Genomic DNA, 20,195 nt, shown 5'->3' with positions numbered 1-20,195 from the left:
AGGTAACTCCAATCTATCCTCATAATTGATGTTTCCCATCCCTGGGACCATTTTTGTAAACCTCTGCTGGATTCTCTCCAATATAGTCACATCCTTAATTTGGTTTCAGTGTCAGCTCAAGGTGTTTGCCAATCTCCAGCAATAGTTATGTAATCAATTACAATGAATAATGCTCGCAGACAGTCCCTCACTCTTTAATAGCTTCCCAGAAAGTAAAATGAACACAAGAAAAAGGAGTCAGTCTGTTGAACGACTTAATACAATTCTGGCTGATCTCAAACCTTCATGTTCCCACACTGTTCTCATAGCTCTTAACTCCCTAAGAATTCAAAAATCTATTCATCGCTCTATTGAATGTACTCAACCATTGTGCACTCCAAAGATATGTAAACACAAAATACTGCAGATATGGAATCTGAAACAAAAACAGAAAAATGCTGGAAAATGTCAGCAAGTCTGACAGCATTTGTGGAGAGAGGATAGAGCCAACGTTTCGACTCCTATGAGAGATCAGCTACAACTCATCAGTCAACAGCTCATCACATCATCAAGCAGCTAACAGATATCCTCTTCCAGAGGTGGGCTCTACATCCATTCTGAGATAAATAAACCAGTGCAGGCACAAATGGCATTTGGGCAGAAGTGATTTCCATGCTCTTGACCTGGAGATTGAACTGTGAAATGAGCTGCTGTGGAAGACCTTCTGTCTCACCATTGCCCATAGCTGAATCTGATGGCACCCTTGCCAACACTGGGGCTGCCTCCTCCATGGGGATCAGTGTGTGGAGCTGTAGCACATCACCACCTGTCCAATACATTTCTCTTGAATTATGTGCTCTCCTTCACCAAATGGTGAAGAAAGATTTATGAGAAGACTGCCTTTCTCACCTGTACCAGCATCATTTTCACATGAAAAAAGTAGCACGGTCCCTGTCTCATTTACACATTTTGTGAAGTACAAAATGAATAGGGTTTTTTTCACTTTGCATTTGGGGATTTGGTATTTCTCTGGTGTGTAAAGACAAATGGAGATGGTGACCTATTGAATCAGGAATCGTGGCTTATCCTGGATAGAACTGGCACCGATACCTATTAGAAGGTGCTTTACTTAATCAAGGTGGGAAGAGTATTCCCAACCTTCCAATTTAATCTTCCAGATTCAACTGTTGAACACAGCAGCAGAAAATACCTGAAGCACGTTGGTGCCATGGCCTGAGGGTCTTGGGTCCAGGTTTTAGAAGTTACAAGCAAGTGAACTTGACATTTGAACAACATTTGATCAGAAATGTTTAGGACTTTTCCAGCAATAGCCACATATCTCAGATGTTAGTGACCAGGAACATATTTGCAACTGTGCTCTGAACTTATATGTAATGTTTGGGAGCGCAGGGCACGGGAAGGGCTGAGGAAAGAGAAACTGGTCAGCTGCTTCCTCATGCACAGTATCAGGAGGGCTTCCATAAAGGAAATTCTCCCAGGAGCTCATAGTTAAACAAAAATCTGCTCCAATTTAATTGTTCAGTTTGTTATCAAAAAACCTACAAACTGAAATCTCATTATACAAAATAGAATTTGATTTTCCGTGCAGAAACATAATAGTTTGGAATTGAAAGATTACTTTTGAAGAAGGTGTGATTGTTTTCATTTCTTCTCTGTATCTCTCAGTCTGGGTGGAACTGCCAGGGAAAGTGCCAGGGCACTGCCTAGGCATTTCCCTCTCCCCCAGAAGCTGAACTTACATTTGCATCCCCTGTCACTTCCTCTCAATTGCTTCACTTTTTTAAATTCCTGTTGTAAATCTCACTGACATAATGCCACATCAGTGAGGTATGAATATTCGCAACTAGGGAAAAGAAGCCTTTTAATTATATGTAAATTTATTGAAATGAAGTTCTTGTTATGTCACTGCCAAGGGGTGTGGAGAATTGATCTCACCGGCCAGAGTCTGGTTTTCCAATTCTGGCAAGATTTTGCGCCAGCATCGCCATTTGCACTCATGGAAAACGTGGGCACGATCACCCTCAAAGTTTCTCTCTGACTGCTACAGATGCACAGTTTAACTGCTCACATTGCATGCTCTATCATTTCTGTCTCTAATAAACCCACTGGTGAACTTGTTTATTTTTGGTCAGAGTTTTCCAACAAAGCTGCTCCAAGACACATCATGGATGACATAAATTCCACTGATCTATTGCAACATTAAATATTTTAAAATTACAAACTTCATTTCGGCCATGAGAAATTTCAGTTACTAAGAGTGACTTTTTTTAAAAACTGAATAATTTAATTGCTGGCTATTCTTTCATTTTTTAGTAAGCATCTCCTTACTGGTCATTCCAGATTGTTGATTTCCTAATCTCCTGGTACTTTCTAGCTACTTCCCTCATTTTTCATTTGTAAATACTTTGCCTCTTCAGCTTTAAAAGGTCAATGTTTTACTTTGGGCAGTTCAAACATAGTGTAATGGCTAAAGTGTTTTTTTAAAGTACAGCCATTTGGAATAGTGCTGCCAGCGACAGCATTTTGTAAAAATACTTCTCCAAACTCTGGGTACATGACCTGATAACTCTGAATTGAGTTTATTAAAAACATTTTAAACTGAGTATGTATAGCACTCATTACCTCATGCAGGATGGGTAAATCATAGTACAGGTACAGGTAATAAAACTGAGTCCCTTTCAGCAAAAATGCTAAAGGAATTGGACTTGCTTTGCTTGCAGTAGACCAGGTTTGTGCACAAGTTCTTACAATCCTGTATGACCTCAGGATCCCAGGTGATCATTTTAACAGCTTGAGATGCTCGTAACAGAGGTGGAGGAACACAAGAGGAGGTGAATCTATAATTTGTCTATATATTGGATGTTAGGACACATGTGAGTATACTTGGCCGGGATTTCTTGTCATACTGTGGTGGGATTCAGCCACCCAGACAAAAGCCCATTGACTTTCGGTGGGAACTAGATGGTGGTGGGTAGGACTGAAATCCTGCCCAAAATGCTAGAAGTTTTAGAGTCAAGATGTTGGGACTTGAGATGAATGTGGTGGACTGGGGGCAGGAACTATAATGTGGTGGGAGTATCAGAAACATAGTTTAATCCAGAGAATGGATATTAGAATAACAGTCAGGGAAATGCGGTATTGGGGAAGACATAGCCCCAAAAAAAAGGTGATGCCCGCTATATGTCAGGAAAACCTTGAGGTAGAAATAGTTGATCCTGTGAGAGATGGAAAACTACAAAATGAATTATTCTGGTTAGACATCATAAATACTAAAAAAACAAGGTAACTTACTGAGGAGATTATACAAATGAAAAAGTCAACACAGGTGGGATGATGATTTGCTATATGAAGAGACAAGAAGGATATGTGATAACAGAAAACATCAGGAGCCAGATGTTTTAAAAGGATGAAATTAGGGAAGAACTGAAGCAAACTGACTGACTGAAGAACATTGTTCAACATTACTGTCTTATACAGAAAATGGGACATTGTCAAAGCTTATGTTTGAATATGCAGGATATAAAACATCCCTAAACAAGCTTAAACAAAAAGCTCAACCCTAAATGGACCAGCAAGCAAATTAAATGGGAAATAAAGAGGAAAACTATAATTTTCAAGTCCTGCTAGGAGAAATTAGAAGGAACGAACAGAAACATATTTTGCAGTGTGTGGCAAAGCACCATTCTGTAATGTAGCTGAAAAGGACAGATCAGGTTTCCCAGTGAAAAGAAGCCACGGCCACTGAACCTGTTGCAGTATCTGTCCAAACATTTTCATGTTAAGTAATTGGAACAAAAGGTGAAGTCAGATAAATCTGAGCAGAACTTTTAAAAAAATCACAAGTCAAATTATCTCATTTTAAAAATCATAACATTTATCTGACCTTTTAAATGTGTATGCGTATTGGAATTGTGTTTAAAAAGTACTTTCAATTAAATCATTTAAAAAGCCAGAGCAGTTTCTCAATTTGCAATGCCTTCTAATGTTGGTGATTTCAGTGACTTGGATTTTTAAATAATTCACAAAGTGATTCTGTTGGCTCCTTCTGCCTGGAAATACCAGCACAAAGTGGCAATGGTGAAAGAAGTTTGTTATTAGTGGATAGCCAGTCCCAGTTCTCACCGGTGCCACTTAAACCTAGAAACTAGAAGCAAGAATAGTCCAGTCTGCCCTTCAAACCTGCTTTGCCATTCATCTTGATCATGGCTGATCATTGAATTCAATATCCAGATCTCCCCTTCCCTCCAAATGCTTTGATTCCTTTAGCCCCAAGAGCTATATGTAATTTCTTCTTGAAATCAGACAATACTTTGGCCTCAGCTTTTTCTGTGGTAGTGAATTCTACACATTCACCATCCCCGGGTGAAAAAATTTCTCCTCATCTCATTTCTAAAAGGTTTCCCCCTTATCCTCAAAGTATGACCCTTTGTTCTGGACTCCCCCACCATTGAAAATGTCCTTTCTGTATCTATCCTGTCTAAACCTGTTAGAATTTTACAAGTTTCTATGAGATCCTCTCTCATTCTTCTAAACTCCAGTGAATTGAACCTAACCATCTTAGACTCTCCTCGTATTGACAGATCTTCGCTGTATTCCCTCTATATACTTCCCTTTTTAACCTTGAGTGCAATGCTGAAGCTTTGGAACAGTGCAGAATGGCCCAATGCAGTTTCTGGACCATTGCGTTGAAGTGCGCATGTTCTAAGTTGCTGGCCTTTTACTGATGCAGTGATAATTTCACCATTAGTAAGTAGCACAGCAAAATCCGGATGACTCTGAATGTATTCACAAGGGAGACTATTACTAAAATGAAAAACCCAGTAAAATGAATGACTTTGTTATAAGATGGAACGCCTAGACAAGTTCAAACAAATAATTCTGTGGGATACTTGGAAATTATCCCAGAATTTTGAGAAAGACTAGAGAAGGAGGCGCATAATTAATGGATAAAAGACCATTGGGCCCATCAAGTTTGCTGCATACCTCATGATGGCTGGAACATTATGACAAGACATTGGTTGGAATCTTACACTCTACCTGCCATGGGACTTGGAATGGGTGAGGGGCGGCGCACCATGAGAAGTTCCATTGATCTTGGGCAGTTTCGGGATGAGTGAAACTGTAAAATTCCACCCATTGTTTCCAATCCTTGGACCAATAACAGAAAGGAATACTTTGAAACCTTGCTCTGATTGCCCTTCCCAGGTAGTTAAAAAACAGACCAGAGAATCATATGGGCCAAGTATTTATCTATAAAATCCTTCTATATGATGCAGTCTCTGCCTCAGTCAAGAACTGTTCCAGCTCCTTTTTAAAGCATTCGGTGAGTCAACGCCCATCACACTAGCCAGTAATATCTTCCAGTAGCTCAATATGCTGTCCTGTTCTTCAGTTATTTTGTAAACCCCTACCAGGTTGCTTCCCTATATATATTGCTCTCAAGTACCCTGACCAAGTTTCTTTGGCTTGCCTAAGTGGTGGAAGTTTTCCAAGCTAGGAATCCTTCTTGTATCTCTCCTTGGACTTTTTACCAAAGCTATTATATCACTCACCTTTGCAGGGGCTCAAAACTGGACACACTACTCCAGGTGCAGCCTGACCAATCATCTACATATTACTGAAAAGTAATTGTGAAATGTGTTGAAGCACTGTCAATCATTGTAAGGGAGTTGTTGGACACCTGTGAATTATCAAAAGATTAGAAGCGTGACAACATGGTACTCTTATTCAAGAGGGTGACTAAACAGATTTAAACATTTGCAGAATCATTAGTTACTTTAATTCAATGTAAAGTAATTGAATTAACTTTTGGGAGTATGCTTGATGACCAACTTTAATGCAGAAGATAACAGCTATGTGGATTCTGAAGGGCAGACCCTGTCCAAACAAGTTCCCTGATTGATTTAAGGAAGTGGAAATCCAAGTAGACTGTCCAATGACACGGTGAACCTCCACTTTCAAAAGTTTCACATGGAAGACTGTTATATTAAACCTAAAGCCTTGGGGATTCAGGGTGAACCCTGTGAATGAATAGGAACCTGTTTCCTACCCTTCAACCAACAAGTATTCCTTAAGGGTGTTACCTGAGAGTGGGGGAAGTCCAGAGTAAACTGCCACAGGACTCTGTGTTGGGATCTCTGTCTTTTCCATAAACATGTGTATTAGGATTTCCCCAGAGACCTGAATCGATCATGCTGAATGGCATTCCCAGCCATCATTCTCTTGTGAATTGGATGAAAGCCATTTGGGTGGAATTTAATAGGTTAACTTACAATTATCAAAAAATCTAAATTTAATCCTGTATGTTTTTCGTGACTGAAAATGCTTTTTGAAACCACCCCACAAATGTCAGTTAACAAAAAGTATTATAGCTTCAGTAATATAATAATCACATGAATCACCACAGGGGTTGCCTTTTCTCTGACTGGTGTAGATGTACAGAAATACATTTCTGCTCTTATTATGAGTTGTCAGATATATAACTCATGTAGGAACATGTACCTTTTCTTGCTGACTGCATAGAGCATTGTTTGCATGGTGAGAGAGACTGATCATTTTGCACATAAACTATTACAAGAATCATTTCCGAGAAGAATATTAGTAGGTGCGCACAATTCATACCGAGATAGAGCTGCATTTCAATTCCAATATTAAAAATGAATGCAAATGAAGTTGAGCTTGAGAGAAGTGTTACTTTGTCAGGGATATTTGGTACCTTTAGTTTGAATAAGATATTATAAAAATGTGGTTTTTATAATTCTTTTCACATCCTTCAAAGAAAAATTGTGTATGATGGCACAATGGTTAGCACTGCTGCCTCATAGCGCCAGGGACCTGGGTTCAATTCCGGCCTTGGGTCACAGTCTGTTTGGAGTTTGCACATTCTCTCTGTGTCTGTGTGGGTTTCCGCCAGGTTTCCTTCCACAAACCAAAGATGGGCAGGTTAGGTGGATTGGCTGTGCTAAATTGACCCTAGTGTCAGGGGGATTAGCAAGGTAAATATGTGGGGTTACAGGAATAGGGCCTGGGTGGAATTGTGGTTGGTGCAAACTCAATGGGCCGAATGGCCTCCATCTGCACAGGAGGCATTCTGTGATTCTAACTGTGCTAATCCTTGTTGTTTTTGTCTTTTTTATAGTTTATGTGGAATGTCCCTTGTTCCAGGCCTCCTTGGGGTTTGCTTCCTCAATTTTTATTCTGCTAAATTGATGACTGTAACAGTGCCATGTCCTGAATTGGAAATCTTCATCAACTTTGTTTCTAATTTCATTCTTCCCTCAGCTTCATGTCATCCATCTTTGATTCTTCCTTTCCCTTCTCTGATTCCATTTCTGGTGATAGGCTATCAACCAATATTCATTATAAGCCTTCCACAGCTACCTGGACTACACTTCCTCACCATTTATACCCCAGAAGGATCCATTCCACCCTCCCAGTTCTTCCATCTTTGCCAAACCTGTTCCGATGATGCAATTTTTCACACCATTATGTTTAGTTTCCTCGAGCAAAGATTCTGTCTGCCCAATGTCCTGCCATTGTGAGATCTCTTGACTGATTCCCACCATATTTTGTGCACTTCTGCTGTCACCCCTTTCTCTTCTTCCCAGAACCATGATAGAGTTATCCTTATCCTCATCTTCCTCTCCACCAGCCTCCATATTTAACAGATTATTTTCTGCCACCAACACTGTGGTGCTACCACTAAACATATCCCCCCTCCCCCTTTCAGCATTCCAAAGGGACAGTACCCTCAGTGATACCCTCCTGTGCTCCCTATTCTCTTCCCATAGCACCTTTCCATGCAAACACAGGAGGTGTAATTCCTGCTTTTTTTTACCTACTCTTGTCATCACATCCAAGTCCCCAAGCACTCCTTCCAGGTGAGGCAGCAATTTATCATAGAATCCCTACAGTATAGAAGGAGCCCATTCGGCCCATCGAGGCTGTAATGACCACAATCTCACCTAAGCCCTATATCCGTAACCCTCATTTACTCTGCTAATCCCCCTGACAATAGGGTCAATTTAGCATGGCCAATCAATCTAACCCACACATCTTTGGACTGTGGGAGGAAACTGGAGCACCTGGAGGAAACCCAAACAGACATGGGTACAACCTGCAAACTCCAAACAAACCTGAGACTGGAACTGAACCCAGGTTCCTGGCTGTGAGGCAAAATTACTTGCACTTGTTTTAGTTTTGTCTACTGTATTCACTGCTCATAAAATAGTCTCCCCTACACTGGGGAGAACAAACACAGGTTAGGTGATCACTTTGTGGAACACCACCATTCAGCCTGCAAGCATGACCCCATGTTTCCGGTGGCTACTCATTTTAATTCTCCACTTTGCTCTCATGCTGACATCCTCTATCCTTGGCCTGCTGCACTCTTCTAGTGAAGCTCGGGTAGGTGTTGGAGATCGTTGAGGAGTGGACCTACGTAGTATTTTGCAACATCTGAGCATCTTCTTATAGTGCCCTCTCTCTACTGGGGAGGCGTTAATACGGTTGTTCAGTAATGGCTGCCTGCAGTTGAATATGTGCTAGTCTTAACTCAGTTGCCAGAAAGATGGCTGGAAATCTGAACTGGATTTTTTTTTACATTTCACTTGAGACATTCAGGGCATGAAGAGCATTTTTGGAATTGCTAAAGTTGATTTTGAGGAAGTTTGAGCACTTTGAATCACTGTATGTTCATATGAGCTTCAGGTACACAGTAAATAACAGAGTATGTAATTGAAAAAATAGCATTGAAGACAACGGAGGAAATCAAACCTAATAGAGCGGATTGGTGTAGTTACAAGGAATAGTGAATAAAATAAGAATTGGGAATAACGCAAATATTCTCCTCATTGTGATGTTTTTGAAGTGGTATCTAACCAATGTTGGCTGTGTGACTCTACCACAGTGAACTATTCCGAAATTAATGAGAATCTGCATTCAGATTAGAGTGTGACTACGAATGAGATTGCACTGGGTAGCATTTTATGAAAGATGGCAATCACTGAGTGAGATTTTTTAAAATGTATTCTCTCATGGGAAATAATTGCAGGATCAGCAGTTGTTGCCTAACCCTAATTGCCCTCAAACTGAGGGAGTCGCAGATTTCCTTCCCTAAAGGGTGTTAATAAGACAGATGGGTTTTCATAACAATCACTGATCGTTTCATTGTTACTATTATTAAGACTAGTTTTCAATTCCAAGTTTATTAATTTGAATTTAAAATCCACCATATGCTATAGTGGGATTTGAACCAGTATCCTCAGTGTATTACCCTGAGCCTCTGGGTTACTAGTCCAGTGACATTACCACTATGTCACCACGTCCTCCTCCTTCATTACGTTCTCAAGTTAAAGGAAACAACAATATTTCACATATGGAAATGAACTGTGTGTAGGTCAAGGCAGACTCCAGTGGGGTTTAAGATTCATTATTCTGCCAAGATTTAGAGAGAGATTATAGGGGAACTTCAAGAGCATACAGGGGTAATCCGTGTAAAAGTAGTAGCAAAAATTTTTTGGTATTCAAAGGCAGATAAAGATAATAAAGAGTTGGGGAAAGTGCATAAGCTCCTTTCATTTCATAGTCAAAATCCAAGAAAACCATGGATACAAGCATATTGATTTCTTTGAAGTGGAGGGGAAAGGGTATCTTATTATGGTCGATAACTACAGCAAATGGATAAATGTTGAGTCCATACTCAATACCACAAGTGCCAACATTACAGAGATATCGATAAGTTGGTTTGCAATCTATGGATTGCAAGCAGTGTTGGTGTTAGATAATGGTCCACAATTTACACCAAGAGAGTTAGAAATATTTCCAAGTAAGAATTGAGTCAAATACACGAACACCACGACATCATGCAATATGAATTGGTGCTGCAGGAGGAAGTGCACATCTTTGCAGATGTCTTTGCTAGGTGACATGCTAGACAATAATTTCCATATTTCCATTTGACACAGCCGTGATAGTTTTTTGTTGTCTTAGCAAATAATCTAACAGCCGACAACACATTGCTGACCTTACAAGTTATTGTTTAAAGACACGCCTATGATAAGATATAGTTTGCTTAAACCTGACGTAAATAGCAAAGTAAGAGAAAAGCAAGAGAAACTGAAGGTGAGGCATGAAATGAGTTTAGTGCTGGTCAGAAGGTCAGGGTGATAAACCACTGAGATGATAAGGAGAAGTGTGTGCTTGGAGTTGTTGCAAAGAGAATCAGCGCATTCACTTATCTGAGTGAGAGATTCCATCAGTGTCATGTAGATCATTTGCTTGAAAGAGGCAATCTGACAAAGGGAGGGCATGAGTCCAAATTCCTCCTACAGCCCAACGTGAAAGTCAGAAAGAAAGGGAAAGTGAAAAAGAAACACTGGTGTTATAGAATCCATCAGTACAACAGAGTGAGTGTGGGTCGTTGATTAAGACAAATCAATCAATGTCACGGTCTGAACCATTAAGTGGAGTTAGTAGTCAAAAGTTCAGGGTTCACCCAGTCCAAGATGTTAAGTGAACAAAGTCAAGCTGTTGGAAATGGAAGGAGATTCTCAGAAAGGGAAAGAAACCAGATAAGTTCACTGAAATTATGTAGGGAGAATGAAGAAATCAGTTATATTCTAATCATTCTTCTCAGTTAAGATATTTTTGTTAAACACCCACTGGTGTTAAGGAAAAACAATTCCTTTTGTTAAATCATTCCAGTAATATTGGTCATATATGTTTTGGTTGCGATTAAAGTAAAAACAAATATGCTGCCCGAACAGTTAAATTTTAAATATTGTCAATGTTGATTTAGTCCCATTGTATTCTGTGATGTTATGTAATTTCACCATTTTCATGTATACTTTTTTAAGTGAGTAGGCAGCGTGATTTATTGCAAGATCCAAGCATTTTATTATGTTGCCCTCTCTGCTCGGATGGTGTAAACAAAATAGCTCAATAATAGCTGCCTGTAGCTGAGCATCTGTTAATCTTACTCACAGAAATACACAACATCCAGGATATTATGGAGGGGTGCTCCCTTCAGAATGCTGAACAGGGAGAGAAAGATAAATTGATGATCATGTGGGAGGTGGCAGAAATGGCAATCGAAGATTTGCTGAATACAAAGGCTGGTTGGGGGGAGCTGAGGACAAGGAGAACTCTATCGTAGTTCTGAGGAGGTGGGTGAGAGCAGAAGTGTGGCAGATGTGGTCGAGGGCCCTGTTAACCATGATGAGAAGGGAAACGTTGATTGAAAAAAAAGACATCTCAGAAACACTGGTGTGGATGAAAGCATCATTGGAACAGATGCGGTGGAGACAGTGGACCTGAGTGGAATCCTTACAGGGTGTAGAGAGTAAGGAAGTGCAGTCAAGGTAGCTGTGGGCTTATATCAAATATTAGTTAATAGGCTATTGCCAGAAATGGAAACCCACTCCCCACGCCCCCCCAGCCCCAATCGCTGGCCTCCCTCCCTCTGTCACTCAGCCCAAGTGCAGATTGGCAGTGGGACCACTCTGCTCTCCATCAGGCCCTGCTCATTTGGCAATGCCTGGTGGGCAGTGTCCCCTGGGCATTGGCATTTTGGGCCGTTCCAGGATACCCAGGCTGACACTGCCAAGGTGACAATGCCCAGGGGGCACCCCCTTAAAACCGGTGCCTAGATTACCCCTCTTCATCCCAGCAGGGTCGCTAGCTCCTCACAAATGGGGAGTTATAGTAAACCCCACTGGAGTGAACCGCTCCTGGTGAGGCGCTGGGAGACATGCAGAGGCCTGGGCACCCGCATGAATCAGCTGCTGGTAGAGCCTCCCAGTCCACTGTGCTAAAAAAGCAGTGCAGCAGGGTGGGAGAATCGCCCCCTTTGTTTGTTGACTCTTTAAGACCAACTGTTCTGTTTTTCAATCAAGAATCATACAATTACTACAGTACAGAGGGAGGGTGTATGGCCCATGAAGTCTGCACTGACTCTCCAGGGGGCATCTTACCCAAACCCATTCCCTGCCCTATCCCCATACATTTATCTTGCTAACCTACATATCATTGGACACTTAGGCAATTTATCATGGTCAATCCACCTAACCTGCACGTCTTTGGACTGTGGGAGGAAACCAGAGCACCCAAAGGAAACCCACGCAAACACGGGGAGAATGTGCAAACTCTGCACAGACAGTGACCCAGGTCCCTGGCGTTGTGCAGCAGCAGTGCTACCCACTGTGCCACCGTGCTGCCCTGTCTTGCACCACGTCACAGACCTTCCTTTGTCCTTGTCCCAACCACCCTATTCCTCTCCAATTTATCTGAGTTCTGATGAAAGATCATTGACCCGTTTTCCTCTATCCACAGATGCTGCCAAATCCACTGAGTATTTCATTATAGTTTTATTATTATTTGTGCTGATATTAAACAAAAAAGCAGTCTCACTGATTATCAAAGAAAATAGTTTGAATAGAAAAAGAATCTCCCTAATGGGTAGTTATACCAGGGGTGAGATACTGAGACCGACAAAACAGGAAAGTACCAGGTCTGATTTCCGATCTCTGCTGAATTGACAGCTTTCAACCCCAGCAGGAGTAGGGGAAGGAGTCTTCCAGTTGGCATTAGTGTCCCTAGTCAGATGGTATATTGGCAAGTGTTCATGCTTTTGAGCACATTTCAATTAAATGTGCTTGAAGTGATTGTGTAAGATAGGTATACACACAGGAATGCATTCAGTTACAATGACCCCAGAAGGAATGACCTCTTTATAATCTCTGTTCAAGTTCGTGCATGAAGAAAGACCACAAGGCATTGAATTGTTCCTAGCATCAATGGCTGTGCACCTCACATAAGGCAGTGGCCAGGATTGTCTCCGATATTGGCAAAGGCCGATGTGGGGTGGGAAGAGTGGAGTTGAAGCTGCCAACGTGGCACTTATTGTTGGCAGGCAACCTCTGCTTCGCCTGCCTGCCCCCCCCCCCCCCCCCCCCCCCCCCCCCCAATCAAATCAGATACTCAGCAATCCAGGTCTCGTTTTTAGAGGCTGTCCCTGTGCACAGCTAGCAAACCAGAAGACAGTCTCTGCCCAGGTGCACCCCTGGCACTCCCTAGCATCAAAGTAGCTCAGCTGTGGCACAACACACCTGCTCCCCCTGCCCCTTGAATGCTACACTCACCCCGAGCTCCCCAGGAGTACTGCTTTCCAGGTGCATGCTTTCTGACACCAATCGTACTTCACACCGTTCTGACATCACGAGGCTCTGGATGGATTTTTTGATATTGGTGATGATTCTGCCGTTGTTTCCCACAATGTGTCGGCATCATTTTGATTTTGGTAGTCTGGGAATAGTGCTCTCATTGTTAAATCAGCAAAGAGTTGTTAGAAATAAATTAGGATTATTTTGCAAATTTAAATAAAAAGAACAAGCGATAAACATTTAGGAAATGTCTCTTTATTGGGCATTGTGAGGGGCTAATGGGTATGTGATTTATTATTACTCCATTAATCTAACATTTGTTCTTGTTTTGTTTTCAGTGTGTGAATAGATTCTGGCAGTTCGGTAGACCAATCATGGTAAAGTACAAGTCTTCTGGGACGTTTTACTCTTCAGTGGACCATGTCCAGAAAATCCTGTGAGTGACAGGAGTTTATTAACGGATGTTGGAACGATGGCTACGATTTAGCCCAGCCATTAGCGACCTTGCAAAGGGGGGAAGTAAAGCCAAGTTACCTTTTTTTTTATTCTTGGAATTACAATGCAAGTGATGAGTTGCCTGTCATTTGTAAATGACAAAGAGAATGCAAGTTCTCCATCAGTTACTGATTTAGTACCTGGACCAGCACCATCACCCCCTCCGCTTCCAGGGCCACCTCCACCTCCGCCTCCACCACCACCTCCACCAGGACTCCCACCTCCTCCTCCACCCCCTCCTCCGCCAGGTTCCCATGTTGGGCATAAAAAACGCATTCGCAGTTTCTTCTGGAAGACCATTCCTGAGGAGCACATCCGTGGAAAAAACAATATTTGGACTATTAGTGCAAGACAGCACTCTTACAGAATCGACACAAGTACTATTGAGGAGCTGTTTGGACAGCAAGATGAAGTCAAAACTAAATTTGGTACAAACAAGAATTCAAGATCCCCGTTTAAAACCAACAGCCCAGAGGTAAAATCAGAATTTGACTTTTTCATGTGACAAGCTGATTTTCTGATTAGCAAAGAAAATAGTTTGAATAGAAAAAGAACCTCCCTAATGGGGCATTATTTCTGAGATATATTGAGTGTTAATCTTGGCTCAGTGGTACCAGTCTTGTCTCTGGCATAAAGTTTTGGGTTGAAGTCCTTGGACAGAATTTTTCTGTCCTGCCCTCCACAGGAATCATAGCAGGCAGGACATGGACCATGCAAAGATCCATTAACCTTGGGTGGGATTTTCTGCTCTCGGGGTGAATGTAGCTGGAAAATCACTTCCCTAATCTAAAGAGTTCATCACAGTCCAAAGATGTGCGGGCTAGGATTGGCCATGCTAAATTGCCCCTTTAGTGTCAGGGCAACTACCTAGGGTAAATGTGTGGGGTTATGGGGATATGGCCTGAGTGGGAATGTGGTCGGTGCAGACTCAATGCACCGAATGGCCTCCTTCATCACTGCAGGATTCTATGATTCTATAATCTAGGCTGATACTTCTGTGCAGTACTGAGGGAGTGCCGAACTATTGGAGCTTCCATCTTTCAGGTGACATGTTAAAAAAGGCTCCAGCAGCCCTCCCAGGTGCAATTAGCATTTTGCAAGGTGCAGTGTCAAAAGAAATGCCGGGCTAATATTTGTTCCCCAGCCCATATCTAAGAATGAGACCGACATCCTTCCAGCTGCAAAGGGCTGATGGGGATGCAGCCTCAGTTGCTGAGGTCAGATCAGACCACCTGCTGCCCTTTTTTTTCTCTTAACCATGCTATCAAGTCATTTTCTACATAACAATGTACACCACTGACTGGAAATCAGTTTGGGTTGCAAACGCACTGCACATTTTCTTTCTTGCTCCATTATATACTCAACAAAATTAAATTTCTGTGAAGAATTTGCCAAAAATCAAGCAGTGAATTGCAGACTGTAGGGTTTAAAACGATTAGTACTTTTAAAACCATGTTCACCCCCTTCCGATTTGAAATGTGGAACTGAAAAAAATTGAAAATATTTGTACTGTAAAATGATGAAATGAAAAGTGAACATTTTAGAATTATTCAGCAGAACCATCAGTCTCTTGAAAGTCAATTTAACATTTTGGAAGGAGATTATTTATTAGAAAGTTAACATGTGGCAGGATGCATGACACGGTGGCACAGTGGTTAGCATTGCTTTTTCACAGTGCTAGGGACCTGGGTTCAATGCCAACCTTGGGTCACTGTCTGTGTGAAGTTTGCCCCTTCTCCCTATTCTGTGTGGGTTTCCTCTGGGTGCTCTGGTTTCCTACCACAGTCCAAAGATGGGCAGGATGGTGGATTCGCCATGCTAAATTGCCCCTTAGTGTCCAAAGGTGTGCAGGTTAGATGAATTAGCCATGGTAAATGTGTGGAGTTACAGGATTAGGGTGTGGGACAGGGCCTTGATAAGAAACTATTCAGAGAGTCAGTGCAGACCAGATGGGCTGGATGGCCTCTTTCTGCACTGGAGGGATTCTATGGCTCTGTCTTTTTTTGTTTTGGTTTCAGATGCTGAAACACCTGCTGTGCATTTATCAGCATTTTTGTTATTCCTTTTGATCATATTTACTCCCTTCTTGTTCCTACCACACCATTCTCTAGCTGAATCTGAAGTTCATTGTCAGTCCTCTGCCAGTGTTGTTCTTAGAGCAACACTGGCAGTGGAAGTGTATCTGAATGGATTCGGCTGATTCAGTTACCACTAGCTTTGATATTTTATCTATTGGTGTATTTGTATTTAAGTAGCAGTGCCAGGAAAGTGGTGCCCAAATGGAAGTCCCCAAGTTCCATGTGCGGGTGTAGTTTATTTACTATTTCCTTTCTGATTTAAACCTGTGTTAACAGCTTGCCAGGCCAGGAAAATGTACAGGTTCTGCTGAGGCTCCAGCTTTATACCAGAACGTGCTATTAATCATGGCAGAGAGAAAATCCCTACCATCACAATCATGCAAATGCTTTATCCTATTCATTCATTAGATCAATAATACCACTGATTAATTAATGCAGTGAAATGATAGTTAAAGCAAACAGATTTCTCACGGTTTCCATCACGCGTTTGCTACCAAATAAACCTGTTGGACTTTAACCTGGTGTTGTGAGACTTGTTGCTAGGAGGTTTAGGAGACAGCATCAATGGACTAGCTGGGATATGGGGTGGAAAATTAGCTAGAGCAAGGGATAGTCAGAAGCTTTTTCCCTGGTTGGAAGAGTCAGTTATTAGAGGGCATAGGTTTAAGGTGCGAGGAGTAAGGTTTAAAGGAGATGTATGAGGCAGAGTTTTTGCACAGAGAAAAGTGGGTGCCTGGAACTCGTTGCCGGGGGAGGTAGTGGAAGCGGATACGGTAGTGACTTTTAAGGGGCGTCTTGACAAATACATGAATAGGATGGGAATAGAGAGATATGGTCCCTGGAAGGTTAGGAGGTTTTATTGCAGTTGGGCAGCATGGTTGGTGCAGGCTTGGAGGGCTGAAAGGCCTGTTCCTGTGCTGTCATTTTCTTTGTTCTTTGACACGGAATTGAGTATGGCAGATTGCAGACAAACAGATCAGACAACTTTATTAGAGTCTAAATTTTCAATAGAATCATGACATATTGCTTTCATGACATCCAGGGGTCAATATGAACTTCCTTGTGATAGGCAGGAGATGGTCTGGAGGTCAGGAGCTTAAAAATAAAAAAAAAGAAACTGCCCAACTTGTTATACACACACTTGTCACCATTTTCACAGCAGTCAGTTGCTTAGGTGTTTGCATTCACCTTGGAGCAATACCTCCCACAGTGTATTTGGGAGCCTGAGGTTTTAAATTGAAAGGCTGCTGGCCAGATTTCCTAGCACTTGAAAAACCCATAAGCTAATGGAGGCAGTGGCGTTTGAAGATAAGTACTTTTCAGACTGCTGGTTGTGAGCTTGGAGGAGTAGGAGTTCTCCCCAGCGCTCAGTCGAGCTGTCAGTGGTGGGCCAGGCCCTCCTTGCTGCCATTTGTCGACATTACTCCCTGACCCCCACACCTATGATCCCTGAGTCTTTTCCCAGTGATCTGCTGATAGCCCATCCCCCGACTCCACCCAAACACACAGCACTGAGCCTTCCTCCCCATAATCTGCTGATCTTCCACTCCAAACCCGCTACCCTGAGCCACCATCTGATCAGAATTCGACTTAGAAAAGTCTTCCATCTGTGGATGCCTGCTTCCAGTAGAGACCAAAGGGGAAATGTCAGATTTGCTACCTTTCTTTCAGCCATGGTGGTTTCTGATAAAGTTACTGCCAGAATCTACCTGCCTTATTCATTGAAAGACGCTATTTAGAAAGTTTGACAAATGATGAATCCATTCCAAACCAGTTCTGATTTTTTTTTAAAAATCTGTAACATCAATTGATTAGCTATATTTATATTCTGCACCCCCCTACTGAAAAACACTCCAAAGTCTCAAAAACCTTATTATTTAATGATAGGTAAGGCAGAAATGAAGTTTGTAAAATTTGTTTAAATTAGGTTTAAAAAGTACTGTATCACGTAACATAGCAAAAATCAGCAACCAATTTAAACCAATTTCCATATTAAGTCATTGCCTTTTAGTTCTGGCAAACAAGATTTTCTAATAGATTTTTTCTCAACCATGTGTGAATGTGACCTCTCCAATGAGGATCAGGTTGTAAGTGGTACTGTAAAAACTACTGAAGTGCTGATTAATGCACTTCTTATAAAGATTGGAAAATGATTTTCTCACCCTTACATTAGCCACAATGCTCAGTAATGATCCACTGCTTTGGCTAGCTGTAAACAGGCACAACTCTATTCTGAAATCTGCAGTATTGTCTCAGTATCCGGTTTCTTGTCTTCTGTCACTTGCTGTAGCTGCAGGGTTAGAAGAACAGGAGTAAACAAGTTTGAGTCGGAAAAGAGACAGCAAGGACACAGAATACAGATGAGAGAAAAGCTGTCAAGCCGTAGTTCGTACAAGGAATATCAATGCAAGGGAAAGGGATTAACTGCCCCAAAGTAGAGCCGGGAGAATAAGTCTGGATCAGAACGAAAATTGATGGAGAGGGTGGTGGGAATTAAAAAGAAAAATGTGTTCACAGCATCCATCTTCCCAGTAGGTTACCCATCATGCATTGAGCCTTCCCAAGTTCTCCAGACAGCGAATGTAATATGTCTTTTTGAAATGAAGCACGTTTTAAAATCGTTAGCATAATGTACCCTCAACCTCGTTACTCTACCAACTCAAATCTCAAAGATCAGGTCCACATTTTGTTTTGTTCATCTTTGTATCTTAAGTAATAGGAGAGACTGACGAATAGGGCCAGAATGTAGGGAGGTGGGAATGCACTGCTGCAGTTCACTCCAGCAGTTCATTATAATGAAAACAGAAAGTGCTGGATAAACTTAGACGGTCTGCCAGCATCTGTGGAGAGAGAAATAGAGTTAACGTTTTGAGTCCAATATGACTTCTTCAGAACTGAAAATGGCTTCCCTTTGGTATACAAAGAGGACTGACTGTTCTACTTTGCTTAGCAGAGCAGTAAACTTTGTTTTGTGGCTATGGATGGTGCCTAGAATTCCCCTCAGTTGAATTCCAATCTGAGTGGGATGAAGTGCTTGCTGGAGATTAGGTAGTTCAATAGGGAAGGGAGAAGTGCCAATCAAGCTTACTGTTGCACAGCTACAGGCTGGGACAAGAGTGAGGAAGGTACACACACTGTGTCTAAGCTATCAAATGTCCCATTAAACAACCTGGAGAACAGATGAGGGAATAGCAATAAATAATGAAGCAACATGTATGGAAAAAAAAATTTAAACCACCTCTCCTTGCAGCTTTTGTGTTGTATTAATTATGTAGGACAATCCTCACCCTAGTGGCCTGGAAGTTCCAGCCTGAAGGGGTGGGTGGTGACTTGAGGTGGGGAGTGGGGAAGGGGTTGGAGGTAGTGGGGAGCAGGTGTTATTGCAGGATAGAAGATGCAGAGAGGCTGGCTGGGAATGAATCCTAACTGATTGCTGCATCTCTGCAACAGAGGATCAGCACAGTCCCAGGAGAACCGGTTTAACACCTGCCTGTTCGTGCTCTGAGGACTTGTCTGATCTGCTTGAGCTACGATAGGAGAGGAGGAGAAACGGCACACAATTTCAGGCTGGCATTATTAAAGCCTGCTGTTAAATCGTAATTCTAACATGTTTGAATAATGTGTCATTTCAAGATCATTGGCCATGCTAGGCCACCAGATGTTGCAATGCAATTTGAGGCCTTCCAAATAGACCAATCCTACAAGAAAACACCTGAAGTAAATTTGAATCAAGAATTGTTATATGTAAATGATCTTATACCTGATTGCCTTTATTTACTTTTGCTGCCAAACAATGCAATGTTTCTCAATCCAACAAAAACATTTATGACCAGCATGATGGTTAGCACTGCTGCCTCACAGTGCCAGGGACCCGGGTCCGATTCCCGACTTGAGTGACTGTGTGGATCTCTACACACTCACAGTGCCTGCATGGGTTTCCTCTAGGTGCTCCAGTTTCCTCCCACACTCCAAAGATGTGCCGGTTAGATGGATTGGCCAAACTAAATTGCCCCTTAGTGTTAGGGGGATTAGCTGGGTAAATACAGGGGGTAGGGCCTGTGTGGGATTGTTGTCAGTGAAGACTCAGTGGTCCAAAATGGCCTCCTTCTGCACTGATTCTATGATAATAGTTTAGAGATCACTACCCCTGATATTTTTAGTCGGGTCCTAATTGAATTAAAGTAAACTCCTTTATGTTTGAGTTAAGAGTAGGGACAGAGGACTATGATAGAAGTTGACCATTGATATTAACATTAATTTTTAGGCTAATGTGTGAATTTGTACACTAATTAGCTCTCAATTATGAGGCATCCATTCCAAAATCCAGCTGCCAAAGCCTTTTAATAAATGACGTACTCTATAATTTTGTGCTAATACTTCTTACAATTAAAATGCTTCCATATACCAGATTTGTAACTGTACAAATCCTGGGAAAACACTCTAATTCCTTCTGCATGTTTTC

The 20,195-nt window shown here is 41.8% G+C and overlaps 1 protein-coding gene across 1 annotated transcript in view; it reads left to right on the top strand.

Moving 5' to 3' along the window:
- The window catches only part of fhdc1 (FH2 domain containing 1), a 102,609-nt gene that overhangs the window by 15,161 nt on the left and 67,253 nt on the right, over positions 1-20,195 (top strand). The window contains exon 2 of the mRNA XM_080192597.1: positions 13,499-14,130. Within this exon, the coding sequence (XP_080048723.1) occupies positions 13,720-14,130 (411 nt within the window). The 5' untranslated portion in view covers positions 13,499-13,719. The remainder of the gene's footprint in view (positions 1-13,498; positions 14,131-20,195) is intronic.

Source organism: Carcharhinus amblyrhynchos, chromosome 1, assembly GCF_965287045.1.
Source record: "Carcharhinus amblyrhynchos chromosome 1, sCarAmb.v2.hapA, whole genome shotgun sequence".
NCBI classification, from domain to species: Eukaryota; Metazoa; Chordata; class Chondrichthyes; order Carcharhiniformes; family Carcharhinidae; genus Carcharhinus; species Carcharhinus amblyrhynchos.
This window is presented reverse-complemented; position numbering and strand designations above follow the sequence as displayed.